This window comes from Musca autumnalis, unplaced genomic scaffold (assembly GCF_047663935.1).
Source record: "Musca autumnalis isolate F117 unplaced genomic scaffold, ASM4766393v1 scaffold_4, whole genome shotgun sequence".
In the NCBI taxonomy this organism is placed as follows: Eukaryota; Metazoa; Arthropoda; class Insecta; order Diptera; family Muscidae; genus Musca; species Musca autumnalis.
Window position 1 is genome coordinate 71,106,898 of NW_027411977.1, and position 13,817 is coordinate 71,120,714.

The 13,817-nt window shown below is 35.0% G+C and overlaps 1 protein-coding gene across 10 annotated transcripts in view; it reads right to left on the reverse strand.

Annotated features, from left to right (window-relative positions):
- The window catches only part of LOC141404284 (carbonic anhydrase 7-like), a 29,857-nt gene extending 19,695 nt beyond the window's left edge, over window positions 1-10,162 (reverse strand). For 2 of the 10 annotated variants that reach the window (XM_073987727.1, XM_073987726.1), the window contains exon 1: window positions 9,913-10,145. Coding sequence is in view for 2 of the 10 variants with exons in the window: in XM_073987725.1 (XP_073843826.1) it covers window positions 9,918-9,942 (25 nt within the window). In the remaining 8 variants the exon portion in view is untranslated. Of the gene's footprint in view, window positions 1-9,775 lie in introns of all 10 variants that reach the window. The other 8 variants (XM_073987725.1, XM_073987721.1, XM_073987722.1 and 5 more) reach the window with 8 other exon arrangements.
- Between the last annotated feature and the right edge of the window lie 3,655 nt (window positions 10,163-13,817).

Here is a 13,817-nt window from a genome sequence, read left to right on the forward strand (position 1 = left end):
TGAAGTCCAGCTCTAACAGCTCTGTCCGTAAGATTTGTAAGTTTTGAAGACATGTCGGAGAAACGGTGTGACAGGAGGCAAATGTCATCTGCGTAGTCAAGATCATCTAAATTTCCATGTAGGTCTATTGTCACTCCACATTGTTCTGCCATAACTCATCTTATAATAACATCAAGAACAATGTTAAATAGAAGCGGCAATAGGACGCAAACTTGTCTTACTCCAACATTAACCTTTATTTCTTCACTTGCAAGGCCTTCGTTAGATATACGGCAATGTGCATCTTTATATAGCTCTTTGATCAGGTTAATTATTTTACGGGGTACACCTTTACATTCCAATGCATTCCAAATAGCGTTGTGGTGGATTGTGTCGAACGCTCGTTTAAAGTCCACAAATATTAGATACAGTGGAGAACACCATTCAGCAGACTGCTCTACGATCACTCGGATGCTGTTAATGTGGTCTACACATGACTTGTTTGGTCTGAAACCTGTTTGCTCTGGTCTTAGTTGGGGTTCAATAATTGTTGATATGCGCTTATGAAGAATAAGTGCAATGATTTAATTTAACATATTTAGCAACGTTATTTCTCTCCAGTTGCTAACGTTTTGAAGATCGCCTTTTTTGGGTAACTTTATGACTAATCCCTCTTATAGGTGTTTCGGCAGGTACTCGTTTGTCCAAAAGTGATTAATAATTGGATATATTAATCTTGTCGTTAGCTGAATATCAATTTTTAAGATTTCAGGAGGTATGCCGTCTGGCCCTACTGCTTTGCCACTTTTAAGTTGCTGGACTGCTTCCGATATTTCGGCCGGTGTTGGAGTTAAAACATTAATATCTTCTCTGATGTTGTTTGTGTGCTGCATTGGATCACAGTCACGTATATTTATATTTTCATTGTTGCTCGTTGTCAATGGTCCTTTATAGTACTTTTCCCAGATTTTCAACAGCTTGTCCTTATCGCATGTAAGGATTCCATTTTCATTTTTGAGGGGTTTTGCGCTGCATTTGTTGTTTCCTGCAATTTGTTTTATTATTTTGTATAGGTCTTTCAATCTTCCCGTCTCGCTGGCTTTTTCTGCAAGACTTTGTATCCTGTTCCTCCTATCTTTCCTGGCACTTCTTTTTACTTTCTTATCTTCAGAGCTGTATTGTCTTAACTTCTCTCCTTTTTGATTGGGAGAATTATCAAGTTACCGATGGTTCCAACATAGTACGTACATTCCAAGAGCCTATTCGTATCCTTTGTTTCATTCCAATGGTCGTCATCGAGGGGGTTGGTGTTTGATTCTCATTTGTAACGGTTTCATTAATCAATGTGTATTCGGATGGGTAGATGATTGGTCTAAGGCATCCTAGACTGGTGCTAGGGTTGCCAGCTTCGCCACCAGCCTGGCAAAACGAGGCTTGTATTAGCTTCCACTACATAACTATGAAGTGGTCCCCAGGGAGTACCACGCGGAGGCCATTGCTTCTGCAATGGGACCAAGATATTGATCTACGAGCCGACTTGACTTGTCTTATTAAGGATTGTGGGAACACTTTACCTTCTGCTTATTTGGATTGTAAGTCTTAGAAACGGTCGCTTTAGCCACTTTACCTTATGCAGCCCTTACTCTCCAAACAAAATCGTAAAAACCTTTTTTTTTTAAAAATCCATCTAGCGATTTTTTCTTGTTTTTAGATTTTTCTCATCTATGAACATGGCTGTTTCAAAATCCGCAAAAAATTTCCTTGGTGTGAGCGATTTTCACATAAAGTTGTTAAGATGCACTGTGTATAATATTGTTTTATAAGAAGGCGATACAGTCAATCCATTGTCCTAATTTGAACTTATATATCTCAATAACGGTAAAAACTACGAAGATATCAGGAAAGCCAATCTTGTAGAGAATTTTCATAGCTAAACATTTTCTTAATCCCATTTCAATAGGACTTGGGGTTTCCAAGCAAAATCGTAAAAACACGAAAACCCCTTAAAAATACCAACGTGATTCGCGATTTATTTAAAAAGCGCTCCTGGTCTAGGGTATTAAGGTGTTTCTTAAGATTGATTTCCAATATATTTGTCCACCAAACAAGTAAGCAAAATTTCATGGCAATTTAAATAACGCCTACCTATTTAAATTGCATTATCTAAACGCAAGTACCAACACCCGATTGGTTTCTAATTAAATTGTCACTTTGACTTCATGATAAACAAACATAAACATATAAATTTTCACATATAATCCCCCACTTCATAATATATTTGACTCTGTCCGCACTTTCCCCCAACCCACACATCACTGACATAGCACAAATTGAATTATTAATAGTGCGAACATTTCCAACTGAACAATTTTAGAGGCTCAGTAATTATCGTGTTCTATTAGCGAAACTTTATACCTCGAAGCAATTGAGAGATAATATCAACAGCGTTCAACACTTTAGAATATTAAATTTACAAGGTCATCAGTAACGCATTGCATGGCCACGAAAAATTGTTGAATCTAGTGGAAATTGGAATATTGCCTCACCGAATCGTCCGTCGTATCCGTTGTTGGATTACACATGTTCGTTGATATCATTTATTGTCATAATTATATTTGCGTTTTAGTGAGAGATCTATTTAACCACAAATTGATGATAACATTTAGATGTGCATGTTACTTCATGTATATTAGGTCATATCGGAATTCTGTAATAAAATAGACAAAATAGTAGAACTTTTCAAAAAGGCTTTCTCATCGAAGACCAAGAGGTATTCTCATAAAAGACGAATAGATCTTCTAATATGTACATGGGAGACCAAAAGGATTTCTCATAGAAGAACAACAGGTCTTCTCCAAGAAGGCCAAAAACTCGTATAATAGAAACTCTTCTAATAGGCCTACTCATTAAAGACTAGGGATAGGTAATGGAAAGCATTAATCGATTTTTCGACTAAAAATGTGAGTTTTCGGTCTGGCGATTATTTCAGTTGTCTTAAAACTCTACTTTCGACTTTTACATGACCCCAGAAAATCGATTATCATCGACTATTCATCGATTTTCGAGTTTTCTTTTGAAACTGTAAAACCGCTAAAAGTGTAAAACCGCCAAGTCAACAATCTAAGGGCAAACTCGAAAATCGATCACAAGCTAATCGATTATGCATTTTTTCCTCCCAACAAAAGTCGATCACGATTTTTAGACTTTTTACTGCAAAAAGTCGATCCATATTAGAAACTATTAGGTCTTCTTGTAGTAGACCAGTAGGCCTTCTAATAGAATACCAACAGGTTTTCTAATAGAAGATCTAAAAGTGTTCTCACCGAAGACCTGTAGGTCTTCTCACAAAAGACCAACTGGAATTTTCATAGACGACTAGTAGGCCTTCTTACAGAGGATCAATAGGTCTTCTCATAGAAGACCAATAAGGCTTTTCGTAGAAAACTAAAAAGTCTTACCATAAAAAAAAAACTTGGTCATCTAATAGAAGGACACTAGGTCTTCTCCAAGACGATCAATAGGTTTTCTCATAAGGAACATTTGGTCTTTTCATAGAAGGATACTAGGTCTTATCATACAATACCAATAGGTCTTTTTATAGAAAACCAGTAGGAACACTAGGTCTTCTAATAGAAGAACTTTAAGTCTTCTTATAGAAGAACAGTAGGTCTTCTGGAAGACCAACATTTTTTTTGCCGAACACCAGAAGTCTTTTCACAGATGACCAATAGGAGTAGGTAGGTCTTTTATAGAAGAACATTAGGTCTTTTCATAGAAGAACATAAGGTCCTCTCGTAGGAAAACATTAAACTTCTTAAAGCAGAACACTTGATCTTCATATAGAAGAACCCTAGGTCTTCTCATAGAAGAACAGTTGGTCTTCTCGTAGAAGACCAGTTGGTCTTCTCATAGAAGACCAGTTGGTCTTCTCATAGAAGACCAGTTGGTCTTCTCATAGAAGACCAGTTGGTCTTCTCATAGAAGACCAGTTGGTCTTCTCATAGAAGACCAGTTGGTCTTCTCATAAAAGACCAGTTGGTCTTCTCATGACGTGTTTTCATGGCATATTTTGCATTGGTTCAAAGCAAGTCGTGTAAGATCCAATCTTTTCATCAACATTTGAATCATTTGTACAGATCACTATAAACAAACAAGTCGATTTGTACATCCCTACATGTAGCGACATCAAAACAAAAGAGTATACATTTCCATAATTGTTGTTATAAAATTACAAAATTACAAATTAAATGTAGGTTCACGAACTAGAAATTCTTAAAGGAGTGCTGTTTGAGTCCATGTCGAAATCTGAACTGGTGATGAGAAGATAATAGAAAATAGATGAAACAAAATCAGTGGCTGAGAGTGGACGAAGTAAACTCTGTTGCGGTGCAGCAGGATCCTACAATGAATGTCATCTTAAGATCCGAAAATGAATGTCATCTTATGGTGGTCACGTTCATATAAAATTCATGAGTGAAAATGCTAAAAAGATGACATGCCAGATCACTTGCACCCATGATTCAATGGCATCGAACATTTTGCTGGGAATCTTTCATTTTGTTGTTTTACGATAGGCAATTTAGCTACGAGTAATTTATCGCAAATTTATGCTCAATAACTCGATAATTTTACTCGATAAGGAATATTGTCATCCCAAATTTCAGTACTCGCTTCGAAACATCCCGATATCGAATCACATAATTAGGCCCTGGATTAAAAAAAAAATAATACGATGATTTTTTTAAAAATATTTTTCAATACGGGGATTTTTTTAAAAATATTTTTTTTTTATTTTTCAAAAAGTATTTTTTCAATACTTGAATTTTTTAAAAATAAAATATTTTTCAATACCTATATTATTCTAAAAATATTTTGTCAATACTTGGTTAAAAATGGATTTTTTAAAAAATACTTTTCACTAATCGCATTTATTTCAACAATTATTTTTTAATACATGGATTTTTTAAAAAATATTTTCAATGCTTGGATTTTTAAAAAAATATTTTTCAATGCGTGGATTTTTTAAAAAATATTTTTCAATGTGGGGGGTTGGCGTTTATTATTTGGGATGACGACTTCTATTTTGTTTTTCAAAATAGTCAGGCTTAATCCCATAGTCGTTGTTTTAATATTTTATTAAAATAACTATAATTTATTAGTGGGAAAAAATTGGCGATGTTTACCAAGGGATAAGGCATGGAAGACTATAGTTTCAGATCTCGCCACAGATCTTCATCAGTTCCCTTGTTTCTTGTTTTTCAACAAGAAACTTTTTATACCCAAGTGTCAATTGCCCGCTCAAATAGATACGTGTGCAAAGAAACACTCTGATCGAGCAACTTCACTGAATACAAACAAATTAGTTATGTGTTTTCGCTGAGAATCAACGAACGCATAGCAGAGGGAAAGATTTGGTTTTGTTTGCAAGTGAAGTTGCTCGAGTTTAGGTAGTGCCAAAGAAATTCTCGATCAGAGTGTTTCTTTGCACACGTATCTATTTGAGCGGACAATTGACACTTGGGTATAAAAAGTTTCTTGTTGAAAAACAAGAAACAAGGGAACTGATGAAGATCTGTGGCAAGATCTGAAACAATAGTCTTCCCTGCCTTACCCCTTTAAAAAATATATTTTTTAGTGAGTGGATTTTTTAAAAAATATTTTTCAATGCGTGGATTTTTTAGAAAATATTTTTCAATGCGTGGATTTTTTAGAAAATATTTTTCAAAGCTTGGATTTTTTAAAAAATATTTTTCAACGCGTGGATTTAAAAAAAAATATTTCTCAATGCGTGGATTTTTTTTAAATATTTTTCAATGCGTCGATTTTTTTAATATTTTTCAATGCGTGGATTTTTTTTTTTAAATATTTTTCAATGCGTCGATTTTTTTAATATTTTTCAATGCTTGGATTCTTTAAAAAAATATTTTTCAACGCGTAGAATTTTTAAAAAATATTTTTCAATGCGTGGATTTAAAACAAAATATTTTTCAATGCGTGGACTTAAAAAAAAATATTTTTCAATGCGTGGATTTTTTAAAAAAAATATTTTTCAATGCGTGGATTTTTAAAAAAAAATGTTTTTCAATGCGTGGATTTAAAAAAAAAATATTTTTCAATCCGTGGATTTTTAAAATAAAAATATTTTTCAATGCGTGGATTTTAAAAATAAAAATATTTTTCAATGAGTGGATTTTTTAAAAAATATTGTTCAATGCGTGGATTTTTTAAAAAATATTTTTCAATGCGAGGATTTTTTATAAAATTTTTTTCAATGCGAGGATTTTTTATAAAAAATTCTTCGATCCTTGGATTCTTTAAAAAAAAATATTGCAACGCGTTGATTTTTTAAAAAATATTTTTCAACGAGTGGATTTTTTAAAAAATATTTTCCAAAGGTTTTTAAAAAAATATTATTTCACGCGTGGATTTTTTAAAAAATATTTTTCAGTGCGTGGATTTTTAAATAAAATATATTTTAAAAATCTACGGAATGTATCTTTATTTTCTTAAAGTGCGGATTTTTAAATAAAATATATTTTAAAAATCCACGAATTGGATCTTTTAGAAAATATTTTTCAATTCGTGGATTTTTAAAACATATTTTTCAATGCGTGGATTTTTTTAAAAATTTCATTTTTATATTTCAAAAAGTATTTTTTCAATACTTGAATTTTACAAATATTTTTCAATACCTATAATTTTCTAAAAATATTTTGTAAATACTTGGATTTTTGTGAAAAAATATTTGTCCACGCATGGATTTTTTAAAAAATACTTTTAACTACTCGTATTTGTTTCAACAATTATTTTTAATACATGGATTTTTTTAAAAAATATCTTTCAATGCGTAGATTTTTTAAAACATATTTTTCAATGTGTGGATTTTCTAAAAAATATTTTCAATGTGTGGATTTTAAAAAAAAAAAAAAACATTTTTTAATGCGTGGCTTTTTTAAAAACTATTTGTCAGTGCGTGGATTTTTAAAAAAATATTTTTCAATGCGTGGATTTTTTTAAAAAATATTTTTCAATGCGTGGATTTTTTAAAAAACATTTTTTAATGCGAAGATTTTTTTAAAAATTTTTTTCAATGCGAGGATTTTTTATAAAATATTTTTCAATGCTTGGATTCTTTAAAAAATATTTTTCAACGCGTGGATTTTTTTATAAAATATTTTTTCAATGCGAGGATTTTTTTTATAAAATATTTTTTTATGCTTGGATTCTTTAAAAAAATATTTTTCAACGCGTGGATTTTTCAAAAAAAATATTTTTCAATGCGTGGATTTTTTAAAAACTATTTTTCAGCGCGTGGATTTTTTAAAAAATATTTTTCAATGCGTGGATTTTTTAAATACTATTTGTCAGCGCGTGGATTTTTTAAAAATTATTTTCAGCGCGTGGATTTTTTAAAAATTATTTTTCAGCGCGTGGATTTTTTAAAAAATATTTTTCAATGCGTGGATTTTTTATAAACTATTTTTCAATGCGTGGGTTTTTTAAAAAATATTTTTCAATGCGTGGATTTTTTATAAACTATTTTTCAATGCGTGGGTTTTTTAAAAAAAAATTTTCAACGCGTGGATTTTTTAAAATATATTTTTCAATGCGTGGATTTTTTTAAAATATATTTTTCAATTCGTGGATTTTTTTAAAATATATTTTTCAATGCGCCGACGTGCGCTCATTTAACGTTGCTCTCTCCACACACACAATTCAACCCATAGAAAAAGCATGCACTCACACAATGACGCCCCGTAAAGTATGCAATAGAAAAGTATGGTGCCTAACGCTGGTTTAGACCTTTTGGAAAATATTTTTTAATACTTGGATTTTTAAGAAAATATTTTTTATTACTTGGATCTTTTAGGAAATATTTTTCAATTAACTTTTTTTCTCTGCCTGTGGTCCAGACGTTAGTAAGCCGGATGAAAAATAATTATACACAGAAAAAAAATCCCACACAAAAGTTCAAAATTGTCGCTTACGTGTCCAACTTGTAGAAAATATTTTTCAATGCGTGGTTTTTTAAAAATAATATATTTTAAAAATCCACGGATTAGATCTTTTAGAAAATATTTTTCAAATAATTTTTTTTCTCTGTGTGTGGTCCAGACGTTGGGAGAATAAAACTTCTCACTTGAAATTTGTCGGTATAGGTCGACGTCTTCATATAGCCCCCATAGAACTGTACATCCCGGTTTTCGGTATTTTGCAGGTTGGGGTCTCAATGTCCCGCCGAAATGACTGAAATTTGCTATTTAGTCCTTGTTGAAGGTATATAATTTTCCACCTGAAATTTGTCGTTATAGATCCACGCCTTCTTATATCCCGGATTGTTCGCATTTTAAAGGTTGTAGCATCAATATTACACCAAACTGGCTGAAATTTAGTATTTAGTCTTCGCTGGGGGTATACAACTTTCCATCTAAAATTTGCGGTATAGGTACACGACTTCACATAACTCCCATAGAACGATACCTCCCGATTTTCCGTATTTTGAAGGTTTTGGTCTCAATATCCCACCAAAATGGCTGAAATTTGGTATTCAGCCTTCGCTAAGGGTACAAAACTTTCCACCTGAAATATAGCCCCTATAGAAAGGTGCCTCCCAATTTCCAGTACTTTGCAGGTTGTGGCCTCAATATCACACCAACTTGGCTGAAATTTAGTACTTAGTCTTAGTCGTGGGTATACAACTTTCCACTTGAAATTAGTCGGTAATAGTCCACGTCTTCATATCGCCCCCATCGAAAGGTACCTCCCGATTTTTGGAATTTTAAAGGTTTTGGCCTCAATATCCCACCAAATTGGCTGAAATTTGGTATTCAGTCTTCGTTAAGGGTACAAAAATTTCCACCTGAAATTTGTCGTTATAGGTCCACATCTTCATATAGCCCTTATAGAACGGTACCTCGCGATTTTTGGAATTTTAAAGGTTGGGGTCTCAATGTTCCATCAAAATGACTGAAATTTGTTATTTAGTCTTTGTTGGGGGTATAAATTTTTCAACCTGAAATTTGTTATTATAGGTCCACGCCTTCTTATACCCCCCTTAGAAAGGTGCCTCCCGATTTCCGGTATTTTGAAGGTTGTGGCCTCAATATCACTCCAAATTGGTTGAAATTTGGTATTTAGTCTTCGTTGAGGGTATAAAACTTTCTACATGAAATTTGTTGGTGTATGTCCACGTCTTAATCTAACTCCCATAGAACAGTACCTCCAGATTTTCGGTATATTGAAGGTTGAGGTCTCAATGTCCCACCGAAATGACTGAAATTTGGTACTTAGTTTTTGTGGGGGGTAAAAAACCACCTAAAATGTGTCGAAATAGGGCCACGTCTTAATATAGGCTCATATAGAACGGAACCCTTCACATATTAGCCACCTTGTTCAACCGATATAACCGAAATTTGATATTTAGCAAAAGTTTCCTCCTGAAATTACTTGGTACATGACAAGATTTTACACAGCCTCAAACGATACACAACATTATTACAGGTACAAAACATTCCTATATATATGCAGGATTAAGTCTAGACTATGTTGCCCAATTTCAGGTATTTCGAGGGCTTTTTGTCAAATTTTCGAACAGCGATTGCTCTCATTTAATATTTTGTGTTGCCAAAAGGATACAAAAGCTAAATTATTAATATTGGTCCATGTTTTGGAAAGAACAGGATGACGCTGATATTACTCGCTTTAAAAGAGCTCATATGGGACTCTTTTAAAGGTAGTAATATCAGTAAAGATATTTTGCTCCTGCAAGTAATAGGAGGAAGAGCTCAGTACATACTTTCATAAACGAAAGGATACTAATTGTTTATTTTCACTTCAATGCACTTCGTGGTGGAAGGTATAAAAAGTTCGGCCCGGCCGAACTTAACGCTTGTTTATGTTGTTCTGGCTAGCTGATTTCTCGGTTGTTTTTACCAGACCTTCTGGAAAATGCAGTTCCCTCATGTACACCGCGGGTAATTCAATGTTCACTTGAGATAAAAGAGAAACCAAGATGAATCCTGTAACTTCACATGTTAAGGTGGACCAGGGCCCAAACAAATTTTAATTCACAAAAATGACTTTCTGAATTTACACCATATAAAAAGTTTTAAATAGTTTAATAACAGATATGCGAATACACTTTATCTATTAGATAGGTTAATGACTACTAATAAACCGAAATAATTGGAAAATTATTTGTTAAATGCTAGTCTACCATAAAAAATGTACAATTAATTAACACAATCAAATTGTACCCATTTTCTTGTTAATTTTGACAATATTGACAATAATACATATTAACTTAATTAATTGTTGTTATTAATAATAAACAAATGGAAATATGTCAATCATATTAGTGATTATTCATGAATAGTTAATTGAGTGCAAGTAATTAGTTTTTAACATTTTCATTTTCAATACGTCGGATTTGTAATATTCAATAATAAATTACTTATGTACATTAGGGTTATGACTTTTTACAACCTCGTATCCCTGTATGAAAATTTGATGTGTTTTTACCTAAGATTGCATAAAACCTTAATTATAAAGTGATTCGATAAAAAAAAGCTTCCGCAAAAAAAGCTTTTAAAGTTTTTATTTTTCCAAAAATTTTTAAATTTTTTTTGAAGTCACTGTAAACAGATATTTAACTGAAAACAAAACATAGGAGCACACGACATAACCAAAATGACATAATCGTTTGTTTCTCACTAATTTTATCATCGTACTATAACATATATGTATATGTATATCATTTTATAGTATATAAACATTATTTCATATATCATAACAATTATAAGTGGTTTGTGTGGGACCTTTTTTAAAATGTAAATGGAATAAAAGTTATTTTAGTCATTATTAGACAAAAGGCCATTCCTTCGTGTAACAGGAAATAATTTTTTGAGAAACAATTTTTTTCATTTCATAGAATTTTTTCACAAAATTCACCAATTAATCAAAAATGCTTTAAAGCGGATTAAAAAAAGGAGAAAAATACGATACATACAAAAACCCTCGGTTGCAGTTTGGCAGCTCTTCCGAGGGAGACCAATTAAATGCTGTCAGCACTGGAAACAATTCTGAGACGCACTTCTATGATTACATGGATAGAACCATTGAACTGCAAGCCAATATCACTGTAAATAACAACTAAAAACGGACAATCCCACGGCAGCGGGTTCTCTGTACCGGATTGACCCGGGACCACACAACATCAGCGTTCCGGCCAGCGGCTGCCTCCTCAGTGTACATGCGTTTGTATTTGTTTCGTTTTTCTGTGCTGGGAGCGGCATATCCCGGAATGTCTGCTCCGGATTCTCTTGGTCCATACCGGGACGGAGGAAAACCCAGGACCAATATATTTGTGCTCGGTTTGTCACATCCGCGTCTTCACCCATATCCAATCTTCGATGAGATACAATAGATGTCAGGAGTGGGTGCATTTAAGGGGTTGCTCTGGACTTGCCCACGCGAGGGACTACGATAGGGACTATGCTGCTGCATGCTGAGCGAACACAGCCCCCAGTGAGTCGTCGTCGTAAGATTACGAAACTCCTTCGTCGTCGGATTACGAAACTCCCCCGCCGTCCCCCCAACAGCAGCCACACGCGCAGCATTTAACACCAGCCGTTGTTGTTCCAATCTCAGAAAATGCATCCTTTTTGCAATTTAATTGCAATGGGCTCCGAGGTAAGATCGATGAAATAGTGGACTTTATGAATCGGAAGAAGATCAAGGTCGCGGTGGTGCAGTGGTCGTTCAGCATGGTTTCGCTGAACGACCACAGCTCAGTACGTTGTGATGGTTACAACGTAATAAGGAAGGATCGCACCAGATGTGGAGATGAGGGGTTAGCTTTCCTTTTGCACCAGTCTGTTCAATACAGACCTATCTCGCTTGAGCCTGCCTCTAACGACCCGTACATGGAATGTATGGGGGTAGCAGTCAGGTGTGGAACTGCCGAGATAGAATTGCTGAACGTATACATCCCGCCGAGAAATAGCTGTATCTCAGATTATAAGACAGACATTAGCCCGCTTTTGGAAGGTCATAATCGTCTGGTCCTGGGGGATTTTAATACGCATCATGAGATGTGGTATTCGGCCCTCTGAAACGACCAGAGAGGTATAGCGCTGGCTGAGCAGATCGATAGCTCTACGTTTTGCTCGGTCAATAAGGACGCCCCTAAGAGAATTAGAGGAGCGTGTCACAGTTCGCCAGACATAACCATCGTGTCACCGGGTCTGAGAAATGACGTCAACTGGCAACCCGTCATTTCCCTTGGATCAGACCATCTCCCCATAATTGTCTCCAGCAGCAGACCACCCAATTTCATCACCTCTGAACGCCGCACATTCGTCAATCATGGGAAAGTTTCAGAGAGTTCACCAATCACCGCCTCAGAGAATTGCGCAGTCCTTCTGATGTTCGGGTAGCGGTAAGGACGTTCCGAGACATCATCAATGCTGCAGCCGCTCGCCATATACCTGCTGGTCGAATACCCGAAGTAAGACAAACCTCCCAGCAGAGGCGACGGGATTAGCAAATGAGCGTGATGAGCTTCGTCGAACCAACCCCGACGACCCCAGAGTCAGTAAACTGACACTGGAAGTTAACAGGCTGGTCGGCGAACATAAGCGGAACAAGTGGTTAAATCATCTGAAGAGTTGCAACATTGGATCCGGTATAAGTAAATTGTGGACAACGCTTAAGTCACTCTCGAATCCCGGAAGGCGGGATGACAGGACCTCAATCACGTTTGGCGACGTTACGTTGACTGACCCGAAGAGGTGTGCAAGTTACTTCAATCGACAGTTTGTCGAGCACCCCGAGAGTGGCAGGGCGAAGAGAAGAGTGTTACGTCGCATTAGATCTCTTCCAATGTTACAACAACAACAACTAAAAACGGTGTTAAGTTCGTCCGGGCCGAACTTTTTATACCCTCCAACAAAAATTAATTGAAACCAGATTACAGCAATTTCGGTTGAGTGATGTGACTGTAACTTTAAAAATCTCAAAATCGAGAGTTTTCGTTCTAGGGGACTAAAAGAAAACATGTACCTTTACCGACAATTCTTTGCAGGAGTAAATGAAAAGGAGACTAAATACGAAATTGTTGCCATTTCGGTTGGATAATATGGCTAAAATAGTCAAAATACCTAAAATCGTTAAGTAACGTTCTATGGGTGCTATATGAAGACGTCGACCTATACCGACAAATTTTAGGTAGAAAGTTTTATATCCGCAACGAGACTAAGCAACAAATATCAGCCATTTTCGGTGGGATATTGAGGACACGTCCTTGAAAATACCGATGAAGGCTATATGAAAATGTGGACCTATACCGACAAATTTCTGGCGTAACATTTCATACCACCAACGAATACTATATACCAAATTTCAGCCATTTCGGTGAGATATGGCCTCAATATGACCCTCAAAATCGAAAGGTATCGTTCTACGGGCCTATACCTATACCGACAAATTTCTGGTGGAAAAAATTAAAACCACCAACGAAGACTGTATACCAAATTTCAGTCATTTTGAAGGGATATTGAGGCCACAACCTTCAAAATACCGAACATTGGAAGGTAACCTTCTATGGGGGCTATATGAAACGTGGACCCATACCAACAAATTTCTGGTGGGTAGTTGTATACCCCCAATGAAGGCTAAATACCAAACTTTAGCCATTTCGGTGAGATAATAAGGTCACAACCTTCGAAATACCCAAAATCGGAAAGTGGCGTTCTGTGGGAGCTATAGGGTGTTTTTTTAAGCTGGATAGAACTTTAAATTGTAAAAAGTAACACAAAAAATTAAATTTTGATGAAACT